General features: G+C 39.6%; 1 protein-coding gene across 2 annotated transcripts in view; it reads left to right on the top strand.

Annotated features, from left to right (window-relative positions):
• LOC131237126 (U11/U12 small nuclear ribonucleoprotein 25 kDa protein) overlaps positions 1–25,186 on the top strand; it is a 48,351-nt gene that overhangs the window by 22,007 nt on the left and 1,158 nt on the right. The window contains exons 3-5 of one of the 2 annotated variants that reach the window (XR_009167052.1): positions 8,318–8,417; positions 18,607–18,738; positions 19,622–19,674. Coding sequence is in view for 1 of the 2 variants with exons in the window: in XM_058234785.1 (XP_058090768.1) it covers positions 8,318–8,417; positions 18,607–18,702 (196 nt within the window). In the remaining variant the exon portion in view is untranslated. The remainder of the gene's footprint in view (positions 1–8,317; positions 8,418–18,606; positions 18,739–19,621; positions 19,675–25,186) is intronic. The other variant, XM_058234785.1, reaches the window with a different exon arrangement.

Below are 25,186 nucleotides of genomic sequence, written 5' to 3'. Positions count from 1 at the left end.
AGTTTAAGCTTACAACTCAGGACAAAGCTTGGGCTACATGAAATTGATTTTTATTTTTTTTTGAAAGATGTACATGAAACTGAGAATGACAACCACCAACTTGAAACCAGGGAAGGAAAGCCTTCCACTTCAAGCCATAAGAACTCAAACCTAAAGGGCTTGGGACCCCAACTCTTGATGTAGAGCGTGTCGTGGACACTTTCATGGCCAAGATGGATTAGAAAAGGCCTGGTCGATGACAGAAGTGATCCGGACCGCCAAAACTTAAAACGGACGTATCTCGCAAACTGGAATGAGCTATCGGACGTACCAGATATGATTTTGGGGTAGGACGAGCTACTTTAGCCACCTAACCCCGCTACACCGGGTTACGCACACAAAATTTGCGAAATACCATCAGATCGACGGTTGAATTCCTATTTTAATTTCGTTTTTACTATTTATAGTAAGTTTTAGTTTGAGTATAACTGTTCATCCGTTAGGCTTTAGGAGTTGCGCCCAACATGAAAAGTGCTTAGAATAATTAGGAGAATGGCATGGTTGAGCCAAATAGGACACTTACTATTTTTGGCCGAAAAACCATGAGGTCTAGTGGAAATCACGACCGTCTACAAATAGTAAGTTTACCATTTGTAGTAAGTCACGAGTTTTAGGAGTTTTAATTATAGTATGATTCTGAAACTTCTCCCTAGAGTTCTTAGCCTTATTTAAAGAGTTGTAAACTCATTTTTCATCATCAATAATATTATTTCGAATATTTTAGAATTATTTCTATTTTCTTTTCCTCGTGGATTCGAGGTTTCTTTGTGAGGAGTCCAAAAATGTTCTGTGGATGATTCGGAACAATTATCCCCCTGAGGAAGATGGTGCTCGACCTCATGTCCTTGCCTGCATCAATTTGGTATCAGAGCCAGGCTTTCTCCTCGGATCGATGGCTTTTAACGATGGGTCGGGCAACAATCCTATGGACGGTGCTCCATGGGATCATCTTTTAAGAACTTTCGAAGCAGCACATCGAGAGAATCGGCAAGCCATGCAAGGGTTGTAGGCTTTCATTGATCGCATGACGGAGACCATAGGGCAATTCCGTGTTCCTGGCGGTAATCCGCCACCAGCAATTGCTGCAACTTGTAATCCCCCTGATCGTAGGATGGTGCTAGCAGTGCACTAAAGGATCATTCCTGAGGAAGGAGGATCTAGCGACGAGGAGGTCGACGATATGGTCCTACAATATCCCTAACAAGGCGACGATCGAGTTGATCGGACAAATTGAGAGTTTAAGATGAGGGTTGATATTCCTAGCTTTAATGGCCAACTGCACATTAAGGATTTCCTTGATTGGCTTTTTGAAGTTAAGCGATTCTTCAATTATATAGACATCCCTGAAGCAAAAAAGGTCAAGCTTGTGGCCTACAAGTTGAAGGGCGGAGCTTCAGCTTGGTGGGAGCAACTGTAGCTTGCACGGACTAGGCAGACGAAAGCACCGATCCACACATGGTAGCGAATGAAACAATTACTACGCGACTGATTCCTCCCTAGCGACTACGATTGGGTATTATTCCAACAATACCAGAATTGTTGGCAGGATAGTCGGTTGGTGAGAGATTATACAGAAGAATTCTACTGTTTGGTGGCGCGTAACGATTTGGTCGAGACTGAATCGCAGCAAGTTGCCTGATTCAACGGCGGATTGTGTATGGCAATCTAGGATAGGGTCCAGATGTAGTCCGTTTGGACGATGAATGATGCAATCAAGTTGGCTACCCGAGTGGAAGCACAACTTGAATGTCCCAACACATATACCTATCCTACCGCTAGGGTCGCCACAACAGGTCCGCCCCAGGGAGTTCCACAACCTAGAGGGAAGGAGCCCGTAGGAGCATGCACTCAGCCTCCTACACCTATGAACCAAGATCAGGCAAGTGGGCAAGCTAGGCCCTAAAGGGGCATATCGACTGCTCGGCCAAGACCTGACAATTTCTTTAGTTATGACCAACCGAGTCACCTATCAAATACTTGTCCCCAGCGACATGTGGCGAACCTCGCCATCAATGATGGTAGTGCTGAAACGCTGATGAAGATTTAGATGTTGAGGAGCCAGAGCACGCTACAGAAGACAAGGCGGATGAGATAGGTTGGGTTCAACAGGATAATGGTGAGTCGTTCGTCGTGAGGCGACTATTGTATACGCCAAGGAAAGAAGTACACCCACAACAACATAACATCTTTCGAACTAGGTGTACGGTGAATTAAAAAGTCTGAGATGTGATCATCAACAGTGGGAGTAGTGAGAACATCTCCAGGGCAATGGTAAAAAAATTGCAATTGAAAACGGAGCGTCATCCCTCCCCATATACAATCGGTTGGATCAAGAAGGTCAGCGAAACAATGGTAACTGAACAGTGCACCATATCCTTTTCAATTGGCAGACATTATAAAAACGAAGTAGTATGCGATGTAGTTGACATGGAGGCATGTCACATATTACTTGGTCGACCCTGGTAATCCGATTGTGACACCACTCATAAGGGCGAGATAATATGTATATTTTTGTCAAAGACGGCCGGAAAACCATATTGCCCCCTATAGATCCAGAGTGACCACTTGAAACTTTTAAAGTGGATGATCGTTTTCTCTTAATCATACGGGATTTCGTGGAAGAATCCAAAGAAACAGGACAAGCTTATGCATTAATTGTAAAAGGGAAAGAACTCGATCCCACAAATATCCCTGAAGAACTAAAACCCTTACTTTATGAGTTAAAAGAAATTCGGCCTGATGACCTTCCCGATGGATTACCTCCCATGCGAGATATCCAACACCAAATTGACCTTGTCCCTGAGTCTAGCTTACCTAATCGTCCTCACTATCGGATGAGTCCGAAGGAGTGTGAAATTTTGCAGGGGCAAGTGGAGGAACTGATTTGCAAGAGTATTATCTGAGAAAGCATGAATCCCATGTGTTGTACCTGCTCTATTATTAACTCCTAAGAAATATGGGAGTTGACACATGTGTCGATAGCCGAGCCATAAACAAAATCACCATAAAATACAAGTTTCTCATACCACAGCTGGACGATATGTTGGACATGCTTGAGGGTGCAAAATTATTCTCTAAATTGGATCTAAGGAGCGGCTACCATCAGATTCGAATACGGTTGGGTGATGAGTGGAAGACGACTTTTAAGACCAATGAAGGGTTGTATGAATGGATGGTCATGCCTTTCGGTTTGTCGAATGCACCTAACACATTCATGAGGTTGATGAACCAAATTCTGAAACCATTCATTGGGCAGTTTGTTGTGGTTTATTTCGATGATATTTTGATATATAGTCAGGACTAAACAAGCCATATGGAACACCTTAAGAAGGTCTTTCAAGTGCTCACTGAAAATAAACTGTATCTCAATTTAAAAAAGTGTAGCTTCATGATCGATAACCTGTTGTTTTTGGGCTTTTTCATGACATCCATGGGCATTTGGCTGGATGAGGAAAAGGTGAAGGCAATAAGGGAATGGCAGGTTCCCACAAACATTCATGAGGTATGGAGTTGTCACGGACTGACGACATTCTCTTGGTTCATGAAGAATTTTAGTACCATTATATTTCCAATCACAAATTGCATGAAGAGGGGGTAGTTTCAGTGGATTGACGAAGCCGATAGGAGTGTTGCTGAAATTAAGCACAAGTTATCCACAACCCTAGTTCTTGTACTTCCTAACTTCAACAAATTGTTTGAAGTCGAATGTGATGCCTCATATGTCGGAATTGGGGGATTTTTATTTCAAGAAGGTAGGCTGGTAGCCTTCTATAGTGAAAAGTTTAGCGATGCATGCAAGAAGTGGTCGACCTATGAGCTCAAATTGTACGCAGTGGTCCAGGCATCGCGACATTGACTACATTACTTAAATCAAAGGGAGTTCATTCTTTACACAGACCATCAAGCTTTCAAATTCATTAATAGCCAAGCTAATGTAAATCGTGTGCATGCTAAATGGATTTTGTTTTTTTAGGAATTCATGTTTGTCTTGAAACATAAATTTGGACAACAAAACAAGGTGGTTGATGCATTGAGCCGCTGTACAACTTTGTTAGTCACTATGAGCGATGAGGTTGTCGGGTTCGAGCGCCTCAAGGATATATATGCCGACGACGACGGCTTCAAGGATGCATGGGTTAAATGCCGAGAAGGTCACCCCAGTGACCTACATATGCAAGACGGGTTCCTTTTCAAAGGGAATCGACTATGCATTCCCAAAAGCTCGCTGAGGGAGCAGATCATCTAAGAGTTACAAGGAGGTGGCCTTAGTGGACACCTTAGATGGGCCAAGACATGGGCTTTTGTTGAAGAACGGTACTACTGGCCATAGTTAGTACATGACGTGGGTAGAGCAGTGCAATGCTGTCATGTTTGTTAAGTCTCCAAGGGGCATTCTCATAATACGGGTCTCTACACCCCGTTACATATACCTGACGGCCCTTGGGAGGACTTATCAATGAACTTCATGTTGGGTCTCCCACGAATATAGCGTGGCATGGATTCAGCGTTCATGGTGGTAGATCGTTTTTCGAAGATGGCACACTTCATCCCATGAAAGAAGACCCTCGACGTGACGTACGTTGTAAATTTATTCTTCAGAGAGGTCGTGCGGCTACACAGGGTCCCCAAGACTCACTTCTGACCGCAACACAAAGTTCATTAGCCACTTTTGGCGGATTTTGTGGAACCGGTTCAGTACACGACTTTAATTCAGCAATGCCTACCACTCACAGACCAACGAGCAAACTGAAGTTGTGAATCGCACGTTGGGAAACCTCCTTCGATGTATTTCAGGAGAAAATCCGAAGCAGTTGGATTTAGCCTTGTCTCAAGTGGAGTTGCATTCAACAACATAGTGAACTGCTCGACAGGGAAGTTCCAGATTATTTACGGCTGAGTGCCTCGCCACACACTTGACTTAGTACCTTTGCCCAAGCTCCCAAGTATGAGCGTTGCAGCAGAACATATGGCAAACAGGATCATGGGCATTCATGCCGAGGTGCAAGACAAGTTACATGCCTTGAACGACAAGTACAAGGAGCAAGCCGACAAGCATCGATGATAAAAGGTGTTCGAACTAGGCAACCAAGTTATGTTCCATCTACGCAAGGAGAGATTTCTGACTAGGACATACAACAAGCTGAAGAGCAAGAAGATTGGACCGGTGCTGATCCTCCGAAAGATCAATGACAACGCTTATGTTGTTGATCTTCTAGAGGACATGGAGATCTCGCGGACTTTCAACGTCGCGGACCTCACCGAGTATCACGAAACAAAGCAGGGCATAAACTCGAGGACGAGTTCTTTTGAAGTGGAGGGGACCGATGTAGAGTGGGTCGCGGACACTTTTATGGCCAAGATGGATCAGAAAAGGCCCAGTCGACGACAGAAGTGATCCGGACCGTTAGGACTTAAAAAGGACGTATCTCTCAAACTGGAATGAGCTATCGACATACCATATATGATTTTGGGATAGGATGAGCTACTTTAGCCACCTAACCCTGCTACGCTAGGTTGCGCATGCTGAATTTGCAAAATACCATCAGATTGACAGTTGAATTCCTGTTTTAATTTCGTTTTTACTATTTATAGTAAGTTTTAGTTTGAGTATAACTCTTCATCTGTTGGGCTTTAGGAGTTGCGCCCAGCATGAAAAGTGCTTAGAATAGTTAGGAGAATAGCATGGTTGAGCCAAATAGGACACTCACTATTTTTGGCCGAAAAACCCTGAGGTTTAGTGGAAATCAAGCCTGTTTATAAATAGTAAGTTTACCATTTGTAGCAAGTCGCGATTTCTAGGAGTTTTAGTTATAGTATGATTCCAAAACTTCTCCCTAAGGTTCGTAGCCTTATTTAAAGATTTGTAAACTCGTTTTTCATCATCAATAATATTATTTCTAATATTTTAGAATTATTTCTATTTTCTTTTCCTTGTGGATTCGAGGTTTCTCTGTGAGGAGTCCAGAGAAGTTCCGTGGATTTAGAATAGTTATCCCCCTGAGGAAGACGGTGCTCGACCTCACGTCCTTCCCTGCGTCAACTCTCATCCACCGAGTCTAGTAAAATAGGACTATGGTCCGAGACAAGGAGAGGAAGACTGTGCCAGGAGACCACAAGGAAAGCTTTCCGCCAATCCAGAGATACAATGAACCTATCAAGCTGAGAGAGAATGGGAGGGAAAGCTTCCATTATATTATTACTAGTGCTACTATTTATATTATAAATTAAAATTCTAATTTATTTTTAAGTTTTGTGCAATTCCCTGCATGCTAGTAAACCATAAGGGTAGGTTTTATAAGAAGTTATTTGACCAACTATGCTATATGGGGCTGAAAATTTGAAAATTAGGAGGCAACAACATAGAGGACAAGCATTGCAGTGATGAGGATGTTGAAATGGACTTGTTGAAAGACTGGGATGGATAGAATCATGAAAACACCCAAAGCAACTGAGTAATCTCCCAATAAGAGATGAAGTGATGCACAGCTGATTGAGATAGTTCGACCATATGCTACAAAAGCTGGAGATAATCCACGTACCTCAAGGAACTTTGATTATGTTTCAAGGTCCTAAAAAAGGAAGATAGGATCAAGACCAAAAAAGACTTGGCTCAAGGTGGAAGGAAGGGATATGAGATCTTGTAAACTTTATGGATGATAGGAATGCTGTCAAAAAGGATTTGTAAAGCTGACCCCAAATAGCTGGGACAAGGCTATGATGATTATGATGATGATGATGATGGTGATGGATAATGTTTTAGTATTTTAATATACCTGGTGGACATTTTAGAATCAAGTTTTATAGGGGTGTCCTGTTAGAAACCTTGTGTCTTGCTCATTGAAGTTGCATGTTTCATTGACCAAGTTATGTAATATAGAATTAGCGCAGCAACTGGTAGGCCACCTCAGCATGCAGCTATGTTTAAATGTAGTTAATTCATATCAACCATGTTATCAACATCTAGGAAGAAATCCCTACATGTACGTGGATGCTCATCGAACCAATATTTGGTCTAACATAAATATCATTTTTACAACATAAGACTTCTTGGGTGTTTCCTATTTTGTTTTCATTGTATTCTTTGCCGCCAGTTTGGCACTTTGTGAATAAATTTTTTGGTTTCTCTAAAGAAAAAAACGAACGTGTTAGTTCGTACATATATATTCAGAAATATCACCAGCAAACTCTGTATATCTTGTGGTTGTCATTGTGTACTGAAGCTAGGTTGCCTTTTAATTGGCGGTTCTTTGTAAGTTTGTAACTTACATTTTCTTTTTAATAAGATTCTGTTAATTATGAGAAAAAAATGAGTGCTGAATTTTTCTATTTATTCAAGAACTAGCCATGGTCGTCTAACTGAAGTTATGGCCCTTGATAGAGTAGGTTGGTGGAACAGGATTCATGTTGCCGGCCCAGTTAGTTGGGATAAGGCTTGGTTGATGATGATGATTCAAGAACTAGCCTACTCCAGCTAGCTGGGACAAGGCTACAATGATGATGATTAGGAATACAAGAACTATAATTTCTGTCACTTATTGTTAGTTATGGTTGGTGTTAGCCATGTTTGAAAAACTGGACTAGCTGTGAAACTATCAACTGGCTGGTCTTAACCCTGAATACAATGGGTTCAAGGAAATGCTTGGAACAAAAGTGAAAATAGTTAATGAAAAAGCTAATATTTTCCAAATAAAAGATCACAAACATAGCTTAGAATATAAAATCCAACCCAGTGGCAAACAAAAGACAAAATGAAGACTGTTTATCCTTTTAGCTTGATAATCCTTCACTACTTCTATTGCACTATTGTAATTTGATTTTGAATTTTGTCCATAATGTTCAAATTTGAAAATTTCTACTCAGCTACATACTTTTGGAAAGCTTAAAAGCTCTTTCATTGATAATGCTGTGGAGATATTTTGCATCTTATGTCAGGGCAGGTTACTTCTATTACCATTTTCATTGCTTTAAGAAGTTCGTTCTTCAGGCTAATTTGGAGAACCAAAAGGCATGCACACATCAAGTTAGTGTAAAACCTTTTTTGGGTGATGGGTACATGTTAGTTCAGGTGGGACCAAACCAGGTTGTGGGGCCTTCACCCCACAATGTTGAATGTTATCAAATTTGTTCTTTCAACTTTTTATTAAACCTTTGCGCAGTATGTAGCTTCTCTCTCGCACAAGTGATTTCCTTTTAAATTTATTAGTCTCTATATTTTGCTACCTATCATGTTCCAACTTATAATTCAGTCCAAAGATGCATTACTTCTAATGCTTTGCAGGAGGCATGTCTGGGCAAATTTTTGTCTCTCTCACCACAATGAGAAGCTCATTGATGACAACGCCATTCTTCAGGATTTTGGCATACGCAATAGCTCTCAGGTAATTTTCATTTTTGATGCACAAGAAGTAGAATGTTTTGCATTTGTGCGTGTCCTCTCTGCTCATTTATTAGTTACTACCTAATGACATGACAAGAGTAAATCAGCATTGAAATTTTCATTAGGCTGAACACCTTCTAGAGCTATCAACATTTGAACTCCAAATTTGGCCATCAAATTTTCATTGGCAAGAGTAGCCCAATTGCCAGATGATGCTTCAAATGAAAGGTGTCTGCGAAGCTAAACCTGGGTTGTAAACCCTGGCTTTTCAGTATCTTGTCATCCACATATCATCCATGATGGTAATATTCTTACTTCATATGTTCCAATGGTACACCGCAATCATAGGTGGACTCGCATGGGCTCCACCTAATGACATAAATTCATGATCGTGATAAGGTATCGAGAATTCCTAGTGGATCATAGCAAATAGTTTGTTATAGCTTGTATGGAGGTTTGTTAACTCTGTACTCGTGTTGTGTACAGCTTAATACATGCATGCAGTGAGGCCCACTTGATTATAACCATGCATGAAGGGTGGACTAATGATTACCCCATCCTATGCATTGTCTGTAGGCTAACAATCATCATAACTCATTCATGGTGGGTGGATTTATGAAAATGTGTGTTATAAATCATGTAGAAAACTGTAAAAAGAGGGAATGATAGAGACAAATGGAAGAAAATGCTTATTATTTTCATCGTGTATGCTCTTGTATCATGGATATAAATACAAATGAGAAAATGTGGACATTGTCCAACTATAATGTACAACTAATGTGGACATTGTCCAAGTACAATGTACAATGAATGTGGACATTGTCCCAGACTCCCAGTACAATGTACAACGAATGTGGACATTGTCCAAATACAATGCACAATCATTGATTCAAACCCTAGAAGAACTATCAACAACACCCCCCCTCAAGCTAGAGCATATACATCATGTATACTCAGCTCGACAAAGAATCGATTTAGATGCACACAACTTAAGGCCTTCGTAAACATGTTCGCCTCTTGGTCTTGTGACTTGACGAACGACATACATATTTCCTTGCCAATGAACTTTTCTTTGATGAACTGATAGTCTACTTCAATGTGCTTGGTCCTTTTATGATAGATTGGATTGTTTAAAATGTGAGTCCCAACCAGTGTTTTAAGTATCAGCGATATCAGCCAATATATCTCATGATATAATCTCGTATCCCACCTATACGATACAAAACGCACAAGTAGTGGGATACACCGTACATGTTCAATCTGGTGAGCATTTTCAATTTGCAATCCTTTTTTTTTTTTTCCTTTAAATCATGTTAAATCCATGTCAAATTGTTACATATCCATGAATTTTCGAGCTTCGATTTTGAGATTTGGAGGAGATGGGCTGAGTTGCGGAAAATTGAAAAAAAAATAAAAAATTCTCAATTTCTTGCAAATCGATTGCAATCTGTGTCCAAACATAAAATCAAATATGTATGTAACTTGATCTAGTGATTCTTATTTTGCTTTTGAATGTATTGCTTGTGTTTCCACACGTCTTCTTACATTTATAAATTATATGAATAGACTTTGAATATACTTGCATCAATTCAGTTAGGTAATGCATAGATTAGGACCCCATACAAAGAAAACCTATTATGTGCACTTGTTTTTCACAATGTTTTGATTTATAAGTGTGTATTGATGTCTTTTGTAACAATCATTGAAGTTTCATTGAAAAATTCGACCAATTTCGCAATGTTTTCCCATGTTTCCAACAACAACGATACATTATGCGATATAACCGATATATCCCATGCGATAACCGATACGTATCCGTATCCCAAGGGTGCAATATGTAACATGATATTGATATTTCGAACACTGGTCACAACTTGATTATCGTAGTAGAGTTTCATAGGTGTATACAATGTTCGAAGTATTGGTTTTGCTACAAATTTCACTGGCTGGGGATATAAAAACAATATCGATATCACCATAATAATGTCAATTTTCAGAAATGTAGGGAAACATCAGGGAAACATGGGGAAAATGATGGATTTATTTATTTATTTTTGTGAAACTCACGAAAAAAGTTTGAATCAAAATTCTTCAATTTTGTCTTCAATTTTGTAGTTGTAGTCTTGTAGAATGTAGATTCTTGATTCTTCAACTCTTGATTCTTGAAAGTTAAATCTTGTTTTGTAACTTGTAAGAGTTGAAGTTGTAAAAATGTCTTGAATGTAGAGAAAGAGAGAAAAAAATGTCTATAATGAATAAATGTAGACTAGAGAATGCATAAACTAGAAAGAGATATGGAAATGTATTCAATAGAATGAATGTATAGATTAGATTAGAGAATGTATAGAATACTAGAATTCAGAGAAAGAGAAATGTAGAATAAAATGAGAATGAATGAGTGTAGATTGTAAAGATTAAAGAATGTAGAATGTAGAGAGAGAGAGAGAGAGAGAGAGAGAGAGAGAGAGAGAGAGAGTTGACACTTGAAACTTGAATGAGATTATGAGAGAGAAATGTAGTTGTATTGTACGAATCTTCAATGTATTCTTCCTTCTTGAATCTTAATTCTTGATTGAAACTTGCAAGTAGGAAGACTATAAGAAGTTGGAACTTTGAGAGTTGAAAAATGAAGAATGTAGGAGAATGAGAGATTTAAAAGTATGAGAGTATAGGAGAGCATTAGAGTGAATGTAAGTTGCAAATGGAGGGGACTTGAACGCCATTTTATAGGCAAAAAGCCAATCTTTTGCAACATAAAATAAAATAAATAAATTTCCAATGGTCAGATTTTAAACCATTGGCACATATGCTTGCATATACGATCACATTTGATAATTGGACGATGCTTTGTGGGCCCCACCATGATGTATGCATTTTATCCACACCATCCATCCATTGCCATATCATTTTATGGCATGAGCCCAAAAATGAGGCAGATCCAAATCTTAGGTGGACCACACCACATGAAACAATGGTGATTGAACTTCCACCATTAAATCTTCTTTGGGGCCATAGAAGTTTTGGATCAAGCTGATATTTGTGTTTTCTCGTCATCCAGGTGTGTGTGATGTAATCAACAAGTTGGATGACAAATTATGCAATGGACCTTACAAAGTTTTTAATGGCGGACATTCAATCTCTACTATTTTGTGTCGTGTGGTACACCTAGGAATTGAATTTGGCTCATTTTTGGGCTCATGCCATAAAATGAGCTGGCAAAATAGATGGATGTCATGGATAAAATGTATACAGCATGGTGGGGCCCACAAAGCATCATTCAGTTGTTAATTGCTACTGGTAGTGTCAGTATGCAAGTCACGTCCCTCACCCACTAAGCTGTTACCCCTACCTCACCTAGTCTGCGCCCTAAAAATTATACATGTGGCATATATTAACTCTAAATTAACCAATTAAATTATGGAACCCGTTGTTGCCTGGTCACGATCCCAAATCCTAATTGTTTGAATGATTTTAACCATTGATCTATAGACACTTAATTTTTGAAATAGGACCATTGAATATTTTTCATCCATCACTATCCAATAAATGTCCATTGATCTGGGGCCAATTACATTAATGGGATGAGTGTTAGTAGATTGCATAATTTTGAGGTTGATTTATGACATTGAGTGATCCCCCAAATTAGAGACACTATTCATCCAAATTTAGTTTTTTTTTTTTTTTTTTTTTAAATTTTAATTTTATTTATTGGGTGTAAATGATGTCAAATGGTTAGGGATGTGCATTAGTGGAATGGGTGCTATAGCTTGCATGAATTTAGGGCTGATTTGGGGGCATTCAAGTGGCCCCCTAAATCAACAACATTATTCATCCAAATTTAATATTATTTTTTTTTATAATTACTTTGGGAGAAGTAATGTCAAATGCTTAGGGATATGCATTAGTGGGATAATGCCATATGTTATATGAATTTTTGATGGTCTCTTAAATTGACAACATTATTCATCCGAATTTAATTTCATTTTTTTCTTAAAAAATTTCTATGTAAAATATTTTAGTATTACATTTATTCTAATATATTTAACATTTATATTAGATAGTTAGAAAATTAAATAAATGAGTTTTGCAATCAATTCCAAGTTCTCAAGTTCATAAATTCATTAGACAACTCGATACAACATTCTTACCAAAGAGTGGACCATTACACTACTAGAAACATGTTCAAAACATAAAATCAATGCATATTTGGAATATTTACATTTTTTTCATAATTTTTCGAGTAAAAATAAAAAATAAAAAATCCACCGATATGGAGGTGTGAAAGCCGTTACACTCCCCATATCGGTTGTTATGCTAATACGCCGTATCGGTAACTGTGGTGACCATTACGACCACCATTACCGATACAGAACACCTTAGTCACAGTGGTAGAAAACAAAAGTGGATCTTACAGACCTTCATAAAAACATGATTATATGACCCACAAAAAGGTGGTACAATGAGAGATTGGATTTAACTTAAGTCCCAGATGCGTTAGGATTTCACCACAAGGCAGAGAGAGAGAGAGAGAGAGAGAGAGAGAGAGAGAGAGAGAGGCAAGGTGCTGGATCAATCATGCTTTGATACCATGTCATAAATCATGTAGAAAAGTGAAAAAAAAAAAAAGGGACGAGAGAGGTGGAAGAAAATGCTTGTTATTTTTTACTGCGTGCATGCTCTTGTATTAATGGAATATAAATCTAAATGAGAAATGTGGACATTGTCTAAATACAATGTACAGAGAATGTGGACATTGTACTCTTTTAAAAAAATGTGGACATTGTCCAAGTACAATGTACAATCATTATTCTTGGACCCTGGAAAGACTATCAACAAAAACATAAATGAGCCATGTTGATCAACAGTGGTCCTTCATATCCAATAGTGGTTATGGGCCATGTTGATGCACAATGATCCTTCCTATCCAATGGTACACGGTGATTGTTGGTGGACTCACATGGGCTCCACCTAATGATATAAATTCATGGTCATGATGAGGTATAAAGAATTCCTAGTGAATCATAGTGTTGACACCGAGAAAATCACTTTCCCAGATAATGGCAAACAAGCATTTCAAGATATCAACTTTGGACCAACGGATGACAAGCTAATCGATCTCCAAATGAGGAAAGCTATGGCTTGTTGGAAAGCTTATTGAATTTCCTTTCTAATCGACCCAACGGTGTTCAAATTCGAGTCATAATGAGGCAGATGCTAGCAGTTCCCCGAGACTGTACAATCTTGGTGATGAACCCACCCACCGAACCTTCTATCCAAAGAAAAGGCCTGGACCTTTGGTTATAGAGAAGTGTTAGGGGGTGCGGGTGGTTTGTTGGAAAGCTTGGTCAATTACCTTTCAAACCAAAATCAACTCCATTTAAGATGGATCGAAGGAGATCCGGCCTCATCTTTGAAGATGTGCGGACTTGATCATGGAACAGGGATGACCTGCAGCACTCAAGACTTTGGGACCACGTTTGGCAAGCCGAATGGACCCCAATGGATTTGATTTACAGCTTGTTGGAAATCTTATCTAATTATCTTTCCAATAGGTCCAAAATCACCTCAATCGGACTAATAATGAAGAAGATATGGGCATTATCTCGGAATTGCGCAGTGTAGATTGCGAATGACGTTGTTAAGGAGCGTGGGGACCGCTCTGAAGCGGGCCCTCTAACTTTGGCCAACGATAAGGCAACATGTGTCCATTACATTAAGTGCAATACAATTGTCACATCGACCCCTTTAAGTGGGGTATAACTATCCATTGCTTCCCTTAGGCCAACCAAAGCACACCACATGACGCCGAGACCTCCCAAACTTTACTTATAAATACCCCATTCCAAGCAACGAGCAACATGACTTTTGATTTTCATTTTCTTAGAGCTTACTTAAGGTGAGCTTCTACCTACAACTAAGGAGATTTGGTAAAGTTGGGGTGCCAATCTAGCTGGTGCCCCTAGGTCCCTCTAGAATAAAGGGGGTGCCCCGGGGTTGGTGTCCTTTTCATTCTTCTTGCTTGGAACTAGCCGGCGTCCCCTGCCAGAATGGCTACAAGACTATGCAGTTAGGGTTATCTCTCTCTCTCTCTCTCTCTCTCTCTCTCTCTGTGCACCTGCTTAGCAGGGATCGACGACTCTTCTCCATGCCCTGACCCAAATCAGGGTTGGTGCCCCCTACCTTCACCTCGACCAACTAGGGTTGGTGCCCCCTCTTTGTGCCCATCCTGCATGGGTCAAAACCATGGTTTCGAAAATCAGTATTGTATTGTATCTGTATAGGCTCGATATGATATGTCGTATTGGAATCGGTTGGATCGTATCGGTCTGTATAAGCCCGTATCGGCCAATACAACCCGTATCGGTGCCAATACAGGGCCAATACGCCCATAAAATCCCATATTTGATTTTTTTTTTTTTTTGAAAATTCACTCATGTCTCCTCTTCTTTTCTTTTAAACCATGGAAGAATCTTAAAAACTCATTTTAGGCTAGATTTATATCTATATTGGGATCAAAAAATGATTTGAATGAGATTTGAAAAATCGAAGCAAAGTGGACCATTATGAGAAAAATTGAAAAGAAAGGTAAACCTTCACTTTCTTTTTTATATTTTCATCTTCTTCTTTTTTGTTGTATTTCCAATGTAATGGGCTAGTGTTCACCAAATCATGTTTAATTTATGTTCAATTAGGGCCCATTTAGTTGACTTTTAACAAGTCAAATTGACAGACAACATTCTCATCAAAGAATGATCCACTACACCATTGAATACATTGTCAAAAAAAATTTCAAGCCGATACAAGACTATACAGGCCAATACGGCCCCGATTCCAATATGTGACACCATATAGTATCATTTTTCGGCTGGGCCGATACACTGACCGATACTGACATTTAGAACCATGGTCAGAACCCCCCTCTCTATGCCTGTTCAGCATGAGCCAACACCCCTTCTCTAAACCTGACCAGATGGAGGTCGACATCCCCCTCTATCCACCTTGACTAAATGGGGTCGGCTCCCAATGCCTACATGCTATTTAAGCATGGGTTGGTGTCCCGTGCTTGTATGTTGCTCAAGCAAGGGTTGGTGCCCCATGTTGGTTCAACTCGGATGACAAAGAGGCCAGTGCCCCACCTTTCCTTGGCCTATAATTTTGTAGGCTAGGGACAATGTCCCGTTGTCCAAGCCACATGACAAACAAGAATCGGCACCTTGTGATGTTCTAGTCACCTCTTGATCGGAGTGGCACCTGAATCATTTAATCAAGACTGACACTTAATGGACTCTCGTGCCATCATTATGGCGTGCATCATTCCTCGTTCAGAAATTGAATAGAGATATGATCCACGTATGCCTCTCATGCTAAATGAGAGGCTCACATGGTCCTAGCTGATGCAGGACAAATAATCACTTGCTCCAAAAGTTCAAACTGATAAAATATGGCTAATCAATCCCTTTATCTCATAGCCTAGGCCCCACATCCCATGGGTTAGGACCTTGGCTCGCCTCACATGGGCCGGAGGGGGGGGGGGGGGTCCGCTTGCTTCCCTTTATCTCATAGCCTTGTTCAAATTGCTTCACACGAGCCACCCTACTCATATGGGTGGGGCTCGCCTCACACGGGCCGCCCACCCCATGTGCCCCTACATCCCCCAAGCCACCCAACCCTCGGAAGTCGGTGTTGACTCATAAAACGACCGTTTTATCTTTATAAACTCATCTCTATGTCTCCTTGTATATAACATGATGTGGGGTCCAACACCGTAAAAGCTACAAACTTGAACAGATATATGCCTTGACTCCCTGTCATACGGCCTTGTGCCTATGCTGGCTGAATAAAGGCAAGTGCTCCCTGTCATTTGTGCTGACAAAGCTACGTTACCTTGTGATGCACTACGTTGCCAACATCACACAAGCTAATTTTATGCTATGCTACCTCACACTAGTCAATAACGAGGAAAGTCATATATGACTCATGAACACCTCATTGAGTGATCCTTGTGAGCATTGCTCAATGCTAGTTGCCTAAGCGGCGAGCCTATTGTAGCCGGTTAAGGACATTAAGCTAAGGCTAATTGATCCTTCAATAGCTTAGGCTCATGTGTATCATGCATATTACAACTCTCTTGAGCTTTGCCTTAGAATCAAAGGTATTTTCCTTTAAATGTAATTAAAGGGCATGTGCCAGACCATAGGTTGGAATGTACTAAGAATCCAGATTAATAAAAGCCTTTTAACTATGCGCACACTCTCTTTTATGTGTATTTTGGCAATATTTATGAATGTTATGTACTTATGTGAATATTCATGGGAAATCAATACCAATGAAATCGATGTAAAAACATAGCCAAGGGTTTGTTTGAGCTGTTATGGAGGCTTGTTATATCTATACTCGTGTCGTGTACAGCTCAACGTGTAGTCGTGCCGTGTACATGCATAATCATGGTTATACACCATGTTGATCCACAATGCGTCTTCCCATCCAATGTGCACAACGATCGCGGGCGGGCTCACATGGGCTCCACCAAATGACATAAATTCATTATCCGAATAAGGTATAGAGAATTCATAGTGGATCATAGCTAGAAGTTTTTCCTAGCTGTTATGGGGTTTGTTAAATCTTTACTCATGTCATGTACAGCTCAACACATGCATGCTGTGAGGCCCACTTGATTATAAACATGCATGAATGGTGCACTAATGATTACCCTAGTCAGTAAGTACAACCCATTCATGATGGGTGGACTAATGAAAATACATGTGGGCCACCTGTTCATAACCATTTCCTATTCAGGTGAAGAGGTCCACTTGATTATAACCATCCAAATATTCAATATATATGTGTGGGCCTTATTTTGGATGTCATTTAATTTATACCATCCTTCTGGTGAGGTATTAGTTGATTCATAACCATCCATAGGGATGCTATGAATTCATAAGCTTCCATCCATTCATGTACCCATGCACCATTTTGAACATGTTGGCAACATATAGTCCAATCATAATTTTGATCAGACAATTTACAGTTTGTAGTTAAAATTGGAGTTTGATCACATGAAATGGTGGGTCACGCTTATTCTTTCACTTCGGATGCTTCTTAAAATAATATACAAAACACCACTTTGATTTCCACTATATAAGCTAGCCAAATGCAAATATTGCAATTCTAGGAATCACATGCTCTACTACAGGCTGTTAGCCAAACAAAGAAGTCATAATTGTCAGCAATTTGAAATACCCCAAGTATTACAATATCTGGTAATTGAAATATCCACATCATTCAGATACCTCCAATCCAAACAACCTCTTGGAGACTCGTGGAGTTGGTGATGTTAGGGAGGTATGTGAGGCTTGCTGCCTTCTATTTTCTGACAACGTGAGGGAGCACCATTGTGGTGGGCTCCTTATCTCAGGTGGGGAGGTATTTAGAGATGCTTTACTGTTTGGGAATTACTGCCTCTTATAATTTTTTTTCTTCGTCTCTGTTCTCCTTAACAAAATTCCAGTTCGCAGATCATACATGTATGCTGTTTTCATCCATGAGAATTGCTGCAACAAAACATAACTCTACACCTACACAGTATAATGGGGGAGAGAAATGGGTTGCATGGCCATTTTTCAACTCAAATTGTTTAGTTGGAGCTTTTTTGTTATTTACCATCTTTCAGCATATATATGTGTCAGTGTTTTTGACAACATAGGTGGAATGCCCTCCATTAAAGAAAAGAATTGCAAATCCCAAACATTATCAGTTGCATATGATATGCTCTAAAAAGTTAACCACTGGGAAGTAACGTCTTGGTTAAATATCCTGATCATAAATTTCTTTTTTATATTTTTATTTGATCAATAGCCCGGACACATAAGTTAGGTGATTACATGGTGTTCAGGTGGGACAATGACACTGAATCAATCTGTCATTACATGTGCTGGTTCTGAGGTTGGCTAGCTATTTCATGGTTAACTGCATGAAATGATGCTAGTTGTTTCCTTAGCAAATGAGAATTATGTGAACTAAGCCCATTGCCCACCCATCTATTGCCAATACTTTTTGCCACTGATGCTTTCAAGTACTGAAGATGACCATGCCATCATGTAGAAAAGCTTTCAGTTAGGTTTGGCAGTACCATGTATTTATTTCATTTTGCTGTTACTTTCATGTCCATTGACACCAATTGGTTCATGCAGGTGCACTTTGTTCCTTGTGTCGTGTCAAGGGTTACTCAGAGGCACTCACGGAGGAAAAAACACCGATTCTTTCACGGCCTGAGCAAGCGCTTATGAGTTGTGGCTGACACATCACTTGGATCAACATGCCATGTGAGTTATATATATATATATATATATATGACATAAAGCTTAGTGTTTTTTTTTGGTATTCAGAAACATGTCCATATTCGTAACCTGATTAGTTTAATGCTTCTCACCCCTAGTAGTAAAATCTCGAAGATTCTCATTTTACCCTGGCTATCTTAGTTTGTAAAGGAAAGGATATGTATAGCATCCTTGGTTCCTTAGTTTATACAAGTGGGGCAACTGGTTGGGTGATGAAGAGTATTGATATAATAGGTCCATCATGAATGGATCATCCTCAAATACCATCTCGATGGAATTATCCTATCCCCTTGATTGGTAGTACCCAAACCGGCAGGTAAGAGAAAAAAACACTACTGTGCTCCACATTCAATGGGATAGTGGTGAATAGGATCTTCCACATTGGGAGTTTTCGGTATGTGGTCCATTCATGACTGGGGCCACCAGATTAACAGTCTAGATCAGCTAACCATGTTACCCACTTTTACAAAATGGGATCGGAGGATGCTATACATATCTTTCGCATTTCATTCCCATTCTTATGTCCATCTCCAGGTAAAAGCATTTGTTTATGAACTGTGCTAGCATACCTTGTGTAGGTGCATGCTGCTAACCTCCCTTAGGTACCTACCACTAACTGAGCACCAAGTGGGTGGAACTTTCATGAGATCCATCCCGTCTATCAGGTACCACACCTCATTTTCACCCTGAAACCCAAAAATCATGATTATCCAAAACTCAGGTAAGCCAGACCACAGGAAACAGTTGGATGGGATGACCAGACCACAAGACACAGTTGGATGGGATGTCCACCATTAGTTTTATGTAGGGTCATCATGCCGTTAAATCATTTCCTCACGTTAGATAACAGTTACCCCACCACATGTAGGTACCTACATGACGTACACAAGGGTTTCCTTTGCTCTTGCCATTCATCCTTGGGTATGGTTCCATATCTTCCTCTGCTGATGCTATTCATGCTTGGTATGGTTGTGTGATATGGTCAAGGCTTCACGGGAAATATACTTGTACCAAAGTTCCAGTGGATTTTGTATTAGGAAACAAAAAGAATGAGCACCCTTCCACTTGAGCCACCATGTGAGAACCCCTTGTATGTCACATTTATGATATTGAGTTCATTAAACAAGTTACCTCCCTTTACTGAAGTATCAGCAGTGTGACAAGTACCGCCGAGATTTTGACACTGGCATGATAATATCACGAAAAAACCTCTATATATTTATTTACAATAAATATTTTTAGATATTTTTTCAGTGAGATTTTCTTGATAATATCCTGAGAAAAACCTCAAAATTGTCCTTGGAAATTTTTGGGCTGAGAAATTGCCAAGAATGAGATTTGTTAGAACGGATATGGGTACTGGGTCTTTGCTTCTCCCCTTACATCTCTCATGATTTGATTTCTACTCCCTAATGTTTTTATGCTAAAATTGGGAAGCAACGACGAAGTTCCTCGTTGAATATGTTCATGATCATCTTCATCATCAGTACCATTGTATCATCAAAGCTTCTCCTGGCTGCTTGGTATCAGATTTGTGAATGATGTTTTGGAGTTAATCTGGATCAGATTTATGAATTGTGTTTGTTTACAAGCTTCTCCTTTCAAATAGTTATTTGGTAAAATATATAAATCAACTGAAAGAAACGAATGTACAACCTACCAGCTTATTTACGTAAGGGCATGAATACAGAACTCTTTGGCATCCTTTTGAATTTATTAAAAACACAGATGGCTGGGCAAGTTATTTGGCTCGATTACCGCGAGTCACAGAGTCAGAAAGCCAACACAACAAACCTTGTTGATTCACAGCAAGGTTCTAACATTCTCAGCTTGAAATTTCATTAGCCAAGTTTTGAGTCCGAGTCACCAGTTTTAGAACTATGAGTGACCAAACCATCTCAGTACATTCTCTGTTTCATCTCCTGTTGGGACAATTAGGTTGCTTTGGATGACCTCATTCTTACCTCTATTTTTTCCAATCTTTTCACACATCCATCTCAACATCATCTATGCAACACTCAAATGAATCTCTTCACATTTGATTGTCACTCTCTGTGAGCATGCTACCCTGGTGCTTGTTGCATTATTATTTAGACCTTAACATTGCTGATGTATCCGTGTATGTTTACATTCTGGGAGGTATTAGTACCTAGCACCAGACATCAAGTCCTGCTCTGCGAGATGTTAGTACCAGACGTCGAGTCCTATTTGCATTTAGAGAGTGCATAGTAGAGTGCTTGGCCTGAGATGTCTTCAGGTTTTCCATTGGTCTGACAGGGTTGTAGTCAGCTTTCCCAGTTGTAAGGTGGCACCAAGGTTCCAATAATCTCAACTGTTTGTATGAAGGTAGCCCCTATAGATTGAAGGACGCTTTTTCCAGCTGAGTGATATCTTGGGATTAGGAAGACTATCCCTTCAAATTCCTTTTAATTCCATGCACCAGACAGCCCCTAAGGGTGGGCAGGAAGGCATGGTCGGAAATTCATGGATTCCTGTGAGAAACTGGAATAGGGTGGGGCAAGAAGGGTAGTATGGATCAGCCCAAGGTGATTGAGTTCCCAATGCTGTTTAATTTGCTGTAGGAATGTTAGAAACAAAAGGATTCCAAGGGCCAAAGGATGGTTTTCTGTTTTTTTTTTTTTTTTTTGGGGGTGCAGGAAGGGCCTGGAACTCTTAAACGGTGATATAAATCATAAACAGTATGATGGAGAAATGGCAAGGGAATGCAAATAGCGAACGGGTATGAGGAAGAGCATGGGATGCTCTAATAGAAGCATCAAATTGACAGGGCATTGGGAGGGAAGATTGGTCCTGATGGAAGATTGTTTAGTGAGCTGGTGAAAGGGAAGCACGTCCTTTCCTGCTTGTGGTGGCTGTAGAGGCCCTGCCTATAATATTGGAGAAAGGAGTTGAGACCCGTGTTTTGAATAGCACCCGTAGGGTAGCTACGAAACTATGTAGCGTTAGCAAATAGCGTAAATTCCCTGTAGCATATGCTACAAGAGTCATAGCACGTGTAGCATTGTAGCATGTGCGTTGCGTTATGTAGCGTATGCTACGCCTTTTTTAAAAAATAAATGTAATTATATTTTGTATTTGTTTTGAAAGGTAATTATATTTTTTATTTTGTACTTAATACCATTGTTTTAAATATGGACGATATCGGCCAATATATCCCACGATATATCTTGTATCCCACTAGTGCGATACAAAATGCATGAGTAGTGCGATATATCCCACATGTTTGATATAATGAGCATTTTCGAACTTCAATACTCTTATTTTCTGTAAATCATGTTAAATTAGTGTCAAATTATTACAAATTCATGATTTTTCATGTTCTGCATGAAAAATCATGGATTGGGAGCTTCGATTTCGAGATTTGGAGGAGACGGGCCGAGTTGCGAAAAATGGAAAAATAAAATAAAAAATTCCCAATTTCTCGCAAATTGTTTGCAATCTTTGTGTTCAAACATCACATCAAACATGTCTATAACCTAATCTAGTGATTCTTCTTTTGCTTTTGAATGTATTGCTTGTGTTTCTACACGTCTTCTTACATGTATAAATTATATGAATAGACATTGAATATACTTGCATCAATTCAGTTAGACAACGCATAGATTAGGAAGGACCTCATACAAAGAAAACATATTATGTGTACTTCTTTTTTGTAATATTTTGAATTATAAGTGTGTATTGATGTCTTTTTTTACCAATGACCGAAGTTTCATTGAAAAATTCAACCAATTTCCCAATGTTTCCCCATGTTTCCAACAATAGCAATATATTACACGATACAACCGATATATCCCCTACGATAACTGATACGTATCCATATCCCAAGAATGCAATACGTAATGCGATACCGATATTTCAAACACTACTCAATACTCTCAATTGTGGGATTTTAATTTCTTTTCATACTTGAGACTTGTGTTTTCAATTAGACATTATTAATTATAGTTTATTTAAAAAGTTGTTGATGTGGTAATAATTTGATTTGGTTTATGCATGTGAATTTGCTTTTGATTAATAATGATATTAACAACTTGTTTAAACATGCTTATACTTAAAATAATATATATATATATATAAATTGAATCATTTTTTAGGCATTTATATATTCTATTTTTTTCTTACTATTTATCATATTTTTCTATTTTTAAATTAAAAAATAGAAGTATCATGTAACTTACGCACTTGCACTACACGGTATAGAGGGCTGAATGCTATGCAACACGCTACTGCTATTTAAAACACTAATTGAGGTAGGTCTCATAAATGGTATTCAAGTTTCAAATCTACACCCACATATAGTTTGTATACGATCAACTTCTAGTACGTGATGCTAATCTCGATAGGTGGACAATTTGAGGAAGATAATCAAGTGTTACAAGGTGACGTTGGGCTGAAGATCATTATCCATAGCAGCAGAATGACAGATGAAGAGGTTGATGTCTTGGTAGGGATCATTGGTTGCTAAGCTAATAGCCTTCCATCAATGTATCTTGGCCTCCCGCTATGCATTGATAAGCCTGCAAAAGCATTATAGAGAAGGGGATATCAAGAGTAAATACATTTTAGAGAAGGGGATATCAAGAGTCTAGATAGGAAGCTTTCGAGAAAGAAGATTCGTTGTTTGTCTCTATGGGGCAGGATAACACTAAGCTAGATATGTCAAATATGCCAGTTTACCACATGTCATTGTTTCTTTGCCTAACTTGGTGCAAACAAGTTGGGAAGGATCAAGCAAAAGGAAAGGATTAGGCATGATTCCTTTGGGAGGGAGCTCTTTTCCTAACTTGGTTCAAACAAGTTGGGAAGGATCAAGCAAAAGGAAAGGACTAGGCATGATTCCTTAGGGAGGGAGCAGAAGATAATCATAACTTTCATTTCTTGCAATGGAAGGAGGTATGCAAGCCAGTTACAAAAGTGGACGTGGAGCTGGGACAAGGGAGCATAACTTTCATTTCTTGCAATGGAAGGAGACGTGCAAGTCAATCGCAGGTGGAGCTAAGACAAGGGAGCTAAGATCAATGAACTAACTCTAGAGAAAATGGTTGGAGAGGTTTGAGATGTAGTGTATGAAAAGAGGTGATTCCTAGTATGGGGCCAAGGGTGGGTGGTACACTAGAGAATCCTCTTTATACAGAGATTTCTCATCTTTTTTGGAAAGCAATTATGAGGTTTTGCTTGGAAGGCATTTATGAGGGGTTCTTATATATTCATGGAATGCATTGGTTTTGCTTGGAAGGTACTTCATGGAAGGCATTGGTTTTGATCTAGGCAATAGATCTTGAATTCGGTTTTGAGAGGATGTTTGGTGTGGCAATATGCAATTGTACAAGGTCTTTCTTAAAATTGCTAAGTTAGCCCCAAATCCAAGTCCCACATCAATAGGTAACTGTACAAGGTCTTTCCTAAAAGTGCTGAGTTAGCCCCAAATCCAAGAGTCCTTGTATCTCATTGTTGATCCAGTAGTACTATCAGTTGGGATATCTTCTTGCGAGCTGAACCATTTAGGGGAGGAATTGGAAGAATTGGAAGACATGATCTGTACGTTCTCGATGCTACAACTTCAGTGTTTGTCCCCTTCCAAAAGGGTACAACTTCAGTGTTTGCCCCCTTGCAAAAGGGTATGTCTTTGTGGAAGCAGGGTTACAACTTCAGTGTTTTTCCCCTTCCAAAAGGGTATGGTTGTGGAAGCAGGAGGGGGGACATCTCAAAAAGTTATGAGTTAGTTCCTTTCAGAGTTTTTGGCTTCTATGGGGGAGGGACTATGGGGGGTTCTTCACCCATATGGGAGGACTATGGGAGTGCCTATAGAGAATATTTGGGGTGCCCCCGAACTCACCCCCCCAAGGTTGCAGCGTTTGATTCGCTTGTAGCAAGGAGTAAAGTCCTTATTGGACAATCTTAGGGAGAACAAAGGATCATCCCCAATTTCTGGGTTTTGTGTTTGCAGTACATGGTTAGGACAAGGATGCTGTTGACCACCTATTATTGAATTGCAACTTCACCAAAGGAATCTAGGATAAGTTCCTCGGTCTATTCCAGGCTCAATGGGTGATACCTGGGTGATGCTCAAACTATTGGTGAGATGTTACTTGCTTGGCACTGAGGTGGCATGGGCCACAAAGGGAGGTAGCTGCGGAAGCCTTCTCTTCTTGAAGGTCTTTGGGCTACTTGGGTGGAAAGGAACTATAGATGTTTCTGGATCAATGCACACTGCCGGAAGCAATTTTCAGTAATGCAAAGATGTATGTTCTGTTATGGGTTGACTGTATATTAAGTCTCCATTGAGACTCATGTTTTGGCTTCCAGGGTGTACGCTCCTCGTCTATGCCTTGCAATAAAATAGTTACCTTTCAATAATAATAATAATAATAATAATTAAGGAAAAGAAAAACCCTTCAATCCATGGTCTATG

Source organism: Magnolia sinica, chromosome 2 (assembly GCF_029962835.1).
Source record: "Magnolia sinica isolate HGM2019 chromosome 2, MsV1, whole genome shotgun sequence".
NCBI lineage: Eukaryota > Viridiplantae > Streptophyta > Magnoliopsida > Magnoliales > Magnoliaceae > Magnolia > Magnolia sinica.
Note: the sequence above shows the minus strand (reverse complement) of the source record. Positions and strands in the feature narration are given on the sequence as shown.